This window comes from Arachis duranensis, chromosome 9, assembly GCF_000817695.3.
Source record: "Arachis duranensis cultivar V14167 chromosome 9, aradu.V14167.gnm2.J7QH, whole genome shotgun sequence".
Lineage (NCBI taxonomy): Eukaryota > Viridiplantae > Streptophyta > Magnoliopsida > Fabales > Fabaceae > Arachis > Arachis duranensis.
The window spans coordinates 39889832-39900402 of record NC_029780.3 but is presented as its reverse complement, the minus strand read 5'-3'; the positions used below and the strand labels follow the sequence as shown (position 1 = coordinate 39900402).

General features: G+C 36.1%; 2 protein-coding genes across 2 annotated transcripts; one reads left to right on the top strand and one right to left on the bottom strand.

Annotated features, from left to right (window-relative positions):
- Window positions 1-878: 878 nt before the first annotated feature.
- LOC110275682 (protein TIC 214-like) lies at window positions 879-1815 on the top strand. The gene has a single exon (XM_021131887.2). The coding sequence runs from the start codon at window positions 895-897 to the stop codon at window positions 1813-1815; it is 921 nt and encodes a 306-aa protein (XP_020987546.1). The 5' UTR covers window positions 879-894.
- Window positions 1816-1875: 60 nt separating this feature from the next.
- Window positions 1876-2908, bottom strand: LOC127741632 (ATP synthase subunit a, chloroplastic). Its single transcript, XM_052254450.1, has one exon. The coding sequence runs from the start codon at window positions 2874-2876 to the stop codon at window positions 2133-2135; it is 744 nt and encodes a 247-aa protein (XP_052110410.1). The 5' UTR covers window positions 2877-2908; the 3' UTR covers window positions 1876-2132.
- Window positions 2909-10571: the final 7663 nt, after the last annotated feature.

Sequence of the window (10571 nt, the reverse complement as noted above, 5' to 3'; positions counted from 1 at the left end):
AAACAATATTATTTCGGGTGCCATTATTCCTACTTCGGCGGCTATATGTTTGCACTTTTACCCGATATGGGAAGCGGCATCTGTTGATGAATGGTTATACAATGGTGGTCCTTATGAACTAATTGTTCTACACTTCTTACTTGGTGTAGCTTGTTACATGGGTCGTGAGTGGGAACTTAGTTTTCGTCTGGGTATGTGCCCTTGGATTGCTGTTGCATATTCAGCTCCTGTTGCAGCGGCTACTGCTGTTTTCTTGATCTATCCAATTGGTCAAGGAAGCTTTTCGGATGGTATGCCTCTAGGAATTTCTGGTACCTTCAATTTTATGATTGTAAGAAAAATCCAACGATTTACAAATCAAATACTAGAATAAACTCTATTAATTGGACAAATTCTTCATTGAAAAAAAAAAGATATAAATGCTAAACGAAAGACAATCATTAAAAAAATGAAAAAAATGGCCAAAGAAAAGAAAAGGGGGAGTTTAACAGCAGAGAGAAATATTATTTCGAAGAAAGCAAGTTTTTATGCTAAAGAATTAGCATTAAAAAAAATATTTGGCAGATATTACAAAAAATAAATCCTCTATTAGCTTATAAGTCACAAAATCCTCTATTAGATGACAATTCGAAGCATTCTTTTTTAAATACTCTCATGGAGAGGGTATACCTAAATATCTTTCTGTGTATCATTTTGATTTGTAGCATTGATGTACAACTTTTTCTTGAATCAAAAACAAAAAAAAGTCCATTTACAATAATGAAGAAAATGTGGAAAGAACTGATCAAACAAATAAAAGTCTAATTTACTTTATTTCGCTTCTCAAAAGATCTTATGATCTTAGGAATATGAATTCCCATAAATTTTGTGACGTATCGTCATTGTCACAAGCATATGTTTTTTTTTAAATTATCCGAAACCCAAGTTATTAACATATATAAGTTAAAATATGTTTTTGCATATCATCGAAAATCCCCTTTTCTTAAGAATGAAATAAAAGATTATTTTTTTGGAATACAAAGAATATTTGATTTTCAATTTATATCCAAGAACCCCCCCAATTCTCTAATGAATCAATGGACAAATTGGTTGTTAAAGAGTCATTATCAATATGATTTATCTCAGAGAAGATGGTCTAGATTAGTGCCACAAAAATGGAGAAATAGAATCCATAAACGTCATGTCATTCAAAATAAAGATTTAAAAAAATGTGATTCATATGAAAAAACCAGATCAATTCCTTACAAAAACCAACAATTAGGCTCATTAAAAAAAAACACACAATATGAATATGATCTTTTTTCATATCAATCCATTAAAGATAAGAAAGACTCATATATTTCTAGATATGAATCATCATTCCAAGCAAATAAAAAAGAATTTCTTTCTTATAATTACAAAACATGTAAACAAAAAGGATTTGATCCAACGAGCGATATCTCTATAAAGAGATATATAGCAAAAGATTACATTATAGATATGGAAGAAAATCTGCATAGAAAACATTTAGATTGGATGCTAATAAATAAAGAAATATTAAATCATTCCATACCGAATGAAGATTTTATTAAGGCATATACGAATAACCCGTGGATCATACCAATCGAATTCCTTTTTTTCAATTTAGATATAAAAAAAGATGTTAGTGAAAATAAAAAATTTACTGGAAGAAAAAAAAATAGTTTTTCGATCATAAAAAAAAAAAAATTGGAATTCGAGTTAGAGACTCGAAATCAAGCAAAAGCGGAAGACACGAGTGGGGTGGATTTGGAATCATCTCTTTCAACCCAAGAAAAAGTTATTGAAAAAAATTGAATGAAAAGATTCTTTTTAGTTTAGTAAAAAAAAAATAGGAAAAACATCTTTTAATGTTTTTCCTATTTTTTTTTACAGCTCTCAAGTAATCTTTTCTATTTTTTTACCAAATCATATATTTATTTATACTTTGATTGCATTTAATTTAACCCCGTATTTATGAATATTCAATTAATAGAATCAGAATTCAAAACTTATTTGTTTATCTTTTATGTATTTTTGTTACCTAAGTATATTATCTTTAGCCGCACATATATTGTGGCGAGTCAAACTAAACTAGAAACTAAAAAAAAAGACTATTTCCTAAATTTGTTAAGTTAATGATGGCCTTCCATGGATTCACCTATATAAGCCGCAGCTAAAGTAGCAAAAATAAGGGCTTGAATACCGCTTGTAAATAATCCAAGGAACATGACAGGTATAGGAACTACTAAGGGTACTAAAGAAACAAGAACAACAACTACTAATTCATCAGCTAATATATTTCCGAAAAGTCGAAAGCTAAGCGACAGGGGTTTTGTGAAATCTTCTAAGATGTTAATTGGTAGAAGGATTGGAGTTGGTTGGATGTATTTACCAAAATAAGCTAATCCCTTTTTCGAAAGACCCGCATAGAAATATGCTACTGATGTAAGTAAAGCTAATGCAACAGTAGTATTTATATCATTTGTGGGTGCAGCTAACTCCCCATGAGGTAACTGTATTATTTTCCAAGGCAAAAGAGCCCCCGACCAATTTGAAACAAAAATAAATAAGAACATAGTTCCAACAAAGGGAACCCACGGACCATATTCTTCCCCAATCTGAGTTTTACTTACATCTCGAATGAATTCGAGGACATATTCAAAGAAATTCTGACCAAAAGTGGGAATGGTTTGCGGATTTCTAACAACTAAAATGGCTGAAACCAATAAGATAGCAATTACGACCCAAGAAGTTATAAGTACTTGGGCATGCACTTGGAACCCCCCTAATTGCCAATAGAGATGTTGACCTACTTCCACGGAAGATATCTCATATAATCTTTTTAATGTGTTGATGGAACATAATAGAATATTCATATTGCCCTCAAAATAAATAGAACTTGAAAGGAATTATTTTGATTCAATCATCTATTTTTTCAATTGTCTGTTAAATCTTTTATTTTGAATATCGACTAATCACTTAATATTTCTGGGTTTTTTGTTTTTTGCGCGATTTAGTAAATTAGTTATAGTAACCGATTCTATAAATCTATGAAGTTCTCAAGTTTTCTGCTCCCGCATGTAAAAAAGGAATAAATAGGTCAATCAAATTACGGGAGGCTTCATAAAGCGCTTCTTTAGGAGTTAAACTCCCATTTGTCCATATTTCGAGAAAGAGTATTTCTTGTTTTTCATTCCCATTCACATAAGAATGAATACTATGATTTGCGTTTCGAACAGGCATGAATACTGCATCTATAGGATAACTTCCGTCTTGAAAGTTTTTTAGTCTTTTTATACAATATCCGCGATTCCTCTCGATTTGTAATCTAATACACAAATTAATGGGTTCTATTAGGTTAGCTATATGTTGCGTATTATCAACAATTTCCACAGAAGGTGGTAAAATGATGTCTTGAGCGGTTACATATCCGGGACCGTTGATACAAATAGATGCGTCTCGAGTCCCATACAGATTACTTCTCAATACTATTTCTGGTTCTCACTCGTGCTGGAATAAGATCCATTGATCCTTTTGCACACTGTCACTGCGCCTGGCATTTGTGAGTTTGAAGCTCGTCACAGTCACCCTTTCCCAGATCCTACTTGAAATACCACAGACAAGGTTTAGACTTTCTGGATCTCAAGAGTGCTGCCAATTGACTCTAGCTTATACCACGAAGACTTTGGTTCCACGGATCTGAACGCTCTGTTGTCAGCAGAAGCAATCAAACTTGTGAACCAGGAACCCAAGAGATACACACTCAATCTAAGATAGAACAGAAGTGGTTGTCAGGCATAGATTCATAAGTTGAGAATGGTGATGAGTGTCACGGATCATCACATTCATCATGTTGAAGTGCGAATGAATATCTTAGAATAGAAACAAGCGTGATTGAATAGAAAACAGAAGTAATTGCATTAATCCATCGAGACACAACAGAGATCCTCACCCCCAACCATGGGGTTTAGAGACTCATGCCGTAGAAGATACAAATTCAGATGTAAAATGTCATGATGTACAAAATGAATCTCTAAAAGTAGTTTTTATACTAAACTAGTAACTTAGGCTTACAGAAAATGGGTAAACTAAGATAGATAGTGCAGAAATCCACTTCCAGGGCCCACTTGGTGCGTGTGTGGGTTGAGCATTGAAGCTTTCATGTGTAGAGATTAGTTCTGGCGTTAAACGCCAGCTTTGGTGCTAGTTTGGGCGTTTAACTCCAACTTTTATGCCAGTTCTGGCGTTTAACACCAGAAAAGGGTAAAAAGTTAGCGTTAAAACGCCAGTTTTTGCTATCAAATCTCGGGCAAAATACGGACTATTATACATTGCTAGAAAGCCAAGATGTCTACTTTCCAACGCAATTGAGAGCGTGCCAATTTGGCTTCTGTAGCTCCAGAAAATCAATTTCGCATGCAGGAGGGTCAGAATTCAACAGCATCTGTAGTCCTTTTTCATCATCTAAATCAGATTTTTGCTCAGGTCCCTCAATTTTAGCCAGAAAATACCTGAAATCACAAAAAAATACACAAACTCATAGTAAAGTCCAGAAGTGTGATTTTTGCATAAAAACTAATAAAAATATACTAAAATTAACAAAAGCATACTAAAAACTACATGAAAATACTACCAAAAAGCGTATAAAATATCCGCTCATCACAACACCAAACTTAAACTGTTGCTTGTCCTCAAGAAACTAGATAAATAAAATAGGATAAAAAGAAGATCAAGAGGCAATACATCTCAAAGTTTTAAGTGAAACTCAGATTCTAATTAGATGAGCGGGACTAGTAGCTTTTTGCTCCTGAACAGTTTTGGCATCTCAATTTATCCTTTGAAGCTCATAATGATTGGCATCCATAGGAACTCAGAATTTGGATAGTGTTATTGATTCTCCTAGTTTAATGTGTTGATTCTTGAACACAGCTACTTTATGAGTCTTGGCTGTGACCCTAAGCATCTTGTTTTCCAGTAGTACTATAGGATACATAAATGCCACAGACACATAACTGGGTGAACCTTTCCAGATTGTGACTCAGGTTTGCTAAAGTCCCTAGTTAGAGGTGTCTAGAATTCTTTAGCACACTCTTTTGCTTTGGATTGCGACTTTAAGCACTCAGTCTCAAGCTTTTCACTTGGACCTTCATGCCATAAGCACATAGTTACGGACAGCTTGGTTTAGCCACTTAGGCTAGGATTTTATTCCTTTGGGCCCTCCTATCCATTAATGCTCAAAGCCTTGGATCCTTTTTACCCTTGCCTTTTGATTTTAAGGGCTATTGGCTTTTCCTGCTTGCTTCAAGAATCAATTTCTTAATTTTTCAGATTATCAATAACATTTCTCTTTCTTTTCATCATTCTTTCAAGAGCCAAAAAATTTAACATTCATAAACTTCACTATAAAAAACATGCACTGTTCAAGCATTCATTCAGAAGACAAAAAGTGTTGCCACCACATAAAAATAATCAAAATTTTTCTTATTGAAAACTTGAAATATTTGCCTCCTTACTCTAAAGAGAATCTACTATTTTATTCATGTTTAGTGATGATGAGAAGAACAAATTATATCTTACTTGGAGATAATAAAAAAAATAAAAATAAAGACCCTGATTACTAATACTTATGTAATTCTTAAGATAGGTTTCTAATAATAAAAGTTATCACAGATTTAAGATTAGGACTCAACAACGTTTATTTTGGGAGATGGATGCTCCTTCAATCTGTGGGGTGTCTAGTCCCTCAAGGGAGAGCTTCTGGCGCTTCAGCTCCTGTAGCTCACGCCCTTGCTTTTCTTGTTCCTTAAGCAGCTTGTAGAGCATGCTATTTTGATTTTGTTGTTCTTCCTTAACTTGATCTATAGCTTCTTACAGCTTGGTGACAGATGCTTCTAGGTGGGCCCAGTAGTCAATTTGAGGGATTTCTGGGAGGAACTCCTGCGCCCTCCTCTTAATCGAGTTGTCGTGTACTTGTTGTCCCTCCATTGACTTTTTGGTGATTGGATGCTCGACTGAGATAAACTAGGGTCGTCCAAGTAATACCTTACGTGAGTAAGGGTCGATCCCACGGAGATTGCTGGCTTGAAGCAAACTATAGTTATCTTATTATTCTTAATCATGATATCAATAGGGTTCTTAATTTTAATTGTGAAAAGTGAAAGAGCATGAAATGAATGTTTGTTACGCAGTAATGGAGAATGGGTTGGAGTTTTGGACATGCTTTGTCCTTTGAATTTCTGCTTTCCTACTGTCTTCTTCTTCACGCACGCAGGTCTCCTTCCATGGCAAGCTGTATGTTGGTGGATCACCGTTGTCAATGGCTACCATCCGTCCTCTCAGTGAAAAGGGTCCATGTACATGGCTATTCATCTGTTGGTTCTCACTTGTGTTGGAATAGGATCCATTGATCCTTTTGTGTCTGTCACTACGCACAACGTTCGTGAGTTTGAAGCTCGTCACAGACATCCCCTCCCAGATCCTACTCGAAATACCACAGACAAGGTTTAGACTTTCCAGATCTCAAGAGTGCTGCCAATTGACTCTAGCTTATACCACAAAGACTTTGGTTCCACGAATCTGAACGCTCTGTTGTCAGCAGAAGCAATCAAACTTGTGAACCATGAACCCAAGAGATACACACTCAATCTAAGATAGAACAGAAGTGGTTGTCAGGCACAGATTCATAAGTTGAGAATGGTGATGAGTGTCACGGATCATCACATTCATCATGTTGAAGTGCGAATGAATATCTTAGAATAGAAACAAGCGTGATTCAATAGAAAACAGAAGTAATTGCATTAATCCATCGAGACACAACAGAGCTCCTCACCCCCAACCATGGGGTTTAGAGACTCATGCCGTAGTAGATACAAATTCAGATGTAAAATGTCATGATGTACAAAATGAATCTCTAAAAGTAGTTTTTATACTAAACTAGTAACCTAGGCTTACAGAAAATGGGTAAACTAAGATAGATAGTGCAGAAATCCACTTCCAGGGCCCACTTGGTGCGTGTGTGGGCTGAGCATTGAAGCTTTCATGTGTAGAGATTAGTTCTGGCGTTAAACGCCAGCTTTGGTGCTAGTTTGGGCGTTTAACTCCAACTTTTATGCCAGTTCTGGCGTTTAACGCCAGAAAAGGGTAAAAAGTTAGCGTTAAAACGCCAGTTTTCGCTATCAAATCTCGGGCAAAATACGGACTATTATACATTGCTAGAAAGCCAAGATGTCTACTTTCCAACGCAATTGAGAGCGTGCCAATTTGGCTTCTGTAGCTCCAGAAAATCAATTTCGCATGCAGGAGGGTCAGAATTCAACAGCATCTGTAGTCCTTTTTCATCAACTAAATCAGATTTTTTCTCAGGTCCCTCAATTTTAGCCAGAAAATAACTGAAATCACAAAAAAATACACAAACTCATAGTAAAGTCCAGAAGTGTGATTTTTGTATAAAAACTAATAAAAATATACTAAAATTAACAAAAGCATACTAAAAACTACATGAAAATACTACCAAAAAGCGTATAAAATATCCGCTCATCACAACACCAAACTTAAACTGTTGCTTGTCCTCAAGAAACTTGATAAATAAAATAGGATAAAAAGAAGATCAAGAGGCAATACATCTCAAAGTTTTAAGTGAAACTCAGATTCTAATTAGATGACCGGGACTAGTAGCTTTTTGCTCTTGAACAGTTTTGGCATCTCAATTTATCCTTTGAAGCTCATAATGATTGGCATCCATAGGAACTCAGAATTCGGATAGTGTTATTGATTCTCCTAGTTTAATGTGTTGATTCTTGAACACAGCTACTTTATGAGTCTTGGCTGTGACCCTAAGCATCTTGTTTTCCAGTAGTACTACAGGATACATAAATGCCACAGACACATAACTGGGTGAACCTTTTCAGATTGTGACTCAGCTTTGCTAAAGTCCCTAGTTAGAGGTGTCTAGAATTCTTTAGCACACTCTTTTGCTTTGGATCGCGACTTTAAGCACTCAGTCTCAAGCTTTTCACTTGGACCTTCATGCCACAAGCACATAGTTACGGACAGCTTGGTTTAGCCGCTTAGGCTAGGATTTTATTCCTTTGGGCCCTCCTATCCATTAATGCTCAAAGCCTTGGATCCTTTTTACCCTTGCCTTTTGATTTTAAGGGCTATTGGCTTTTCCTGCTTGCTTCAAGAATCAATTTCGTAATTTTTCAGATTATCAATAACATTTCTCTTTCTTTTCATCATTCTTTCAAGAGCCAAAAAATTTAACATTCATAAACTTCACTATAAAAAACATGCACTGTTCAAGCATTCATTCAGAAGACAAAAAGTGTTGCCACCACAAAAAAATAATCAAAATTTTTCTTATTGAAAACTTGAAATATTTGCCTCCTTACTCTAAAGAGAATCTACTATTTTATTCATGTTTAGTGATGATGAGAAGAACAAATTATATCTTACTTGGAGATAATAAAAATAAAAATAAAAATAAAGACCCTAATTACTAATACTTATGTAATTCTTAAGATATGTTTCTAATAATAAAAGTTATCACAGATTTAAGATTAGGACTCAACAACGTTTATTTTGGGAGATGGATGCTCCTTCAATCTGTGGGGTGTCTAGTCCCTCAAGGGAGAGCTTCTGGCGCTTCAGCTCCTGTAGCTCACGCCCTTGCTTTTCTTGTTCCTTAAGCAGCTTGCAGAGCATGCTATTTTGATTTTGTTGTTCTTCCTTAACTTGATCTATAGCTTCTTACAGCTTGGTGACAGATGCTTCTAGGTGGGCCCAGTAGTCAATTTGAGGGATTTCTGGGAGGAACTCCTGCGCCCTCCTCTTAATCGATGGGTCGTCCAAGTAATACCTTACGTGAGTAAGGGTCGATCCCACGGAGATTGCTGGCTTGAAGCAAGCTATAGTTATCTTATTATTCTTAATCATGATATCAATAGGGTTCTTAATTTTAATTGTGAAAAGTGAAAGAGCATAAAATGAATGTTTGTTACGCAGTAATAGAGAATGGGTTGGAGTTTTGGAGATGCTTTGTCCTTTGAATTTCTGCTTTCCTACTGTCTTCTTCTTCACTCACGCAGGTCTCCTTCCATGGCAAGCTGTATGTTGGTGGATCACCGTTGTCAATGGCTGCCAGCCGTCCTCTCAGTGAAAAGGGTCCATGTACATGGCTATTCATCTGTTGGTTCTCACTTGTGTTGGAATAGGATCCATTGATCCTTTTGTGTCTGTCACTACGCCCAACGTTCGTGAGTTTGAAGCTCGTCACAGACATCCCCTCCCAGATCCTACTCGAAATACCACAGACAAGGTTTAGACTTTCCGGATCTCAAGAATGCTGCCAATTGGTTCTAGCTTATACCACGAAGACTCTGGACTCATGGATTGAATGCTTTGTTGTGAGGAGAGGCAGTCAAACTCATGAACCAGAAACGCAAGAGATATACACTCAATCTAAGGTAGAATGGAAGTGGTTGTCAGGCACGCATTCATAGGTTGAGAATGGTGATAATTGTCATGGATCATCACATTCATCATGTTGAAGTGCGAACGAATATCTTAGAATAGAGACAGGTGAGATTGAATAGAAAACAGAAATACTTGCATTAATTCATTGAGACGCTACAGAGCATCTTACCCCCAACCATGGGGTTTAGAGACTCATGCCGTCAAAGGTACAATTTTAGATGTAAAATGTTGTGACATACAAAATAAATCTCTAAAAGTAGTTTATATACTCAACTAGTAACCTAGGTTTACAGAAAATGAGTAAACTAAGATAGATAGTGCAGAAATCCACTTATGGGGCCCACTTGGTATGTGCTGGGGCTGAGCATTGAAGCTTTCACATGCGTAGGCCATTCTTGGAGTTAAACGTCAGTTTGTAACATGTTTCTGGCGTTTAACTCTGCTTTGCAACTTGTTTATGGCATTTGACGCCAGAATAGGGCAGAAAGCTGGCGTTAAATGCCAGTTTGCATCATCTAAACGTGGGCAAAGTATGGACTATTATATATTTCTGGAAAGCCCTAGATGTCTACTTTCCAACGCAATTGAGAGTGCACCATTTGTATTTCTGTAGCTCCAAAAATTCCACTTCGAGTGCAGGGAGGTCAGAATCCAACAACATCAGCAGTCCTCTATCAGCCTCTGAATCAGATTTTTGCTCAGGTCTCTCAATTTCAGCCAGAAAATACCTGAAATCACAGAAAAATACACAAACTCATAGTAAATTCCAAAAATGTGATTTTTGCAAAAAAAAAAACTAATAAAAATATACTAAAAAGTAGCTAGATCCTACTAAAAACTATATTAAAACACCCCCAAAAAGCGTATAAAATATCTGCTCATCACTCATCCACTCCCATCTTTACCCCAACATCTTTACATAGCAGAGAGATTAAGCTTTGAGATTAAGCTTAGGTAAGCCAATTTGGCTTCAGTGGAGTTCTTATTTGCAATTGTGTAAATCTCACAAGCAATCAGATGATGAATCTCCACTTCGTTTCCCAGCATAATGCAATGAATTATCATTGCTCTTTTGACAGTGACTTCAGAGCGGTTGC

What these genes read in the sequence shown, in the direction of transcription:
- LOC110275682 (XM_021131887.2), top strand. Translation starts at nt 895, where the DNA reads ATGTTTTTTTTTAAATTATCCGAAACCCAAGTTATTAACATATATAAG.
- LOC127741632 (XM_052254450.1), bottom strand. Translation starts at nt 2,876, where the DNA reads ATGAATATTCTATTATGTTCCATCAACACATTAAAAAGATTATATGAG.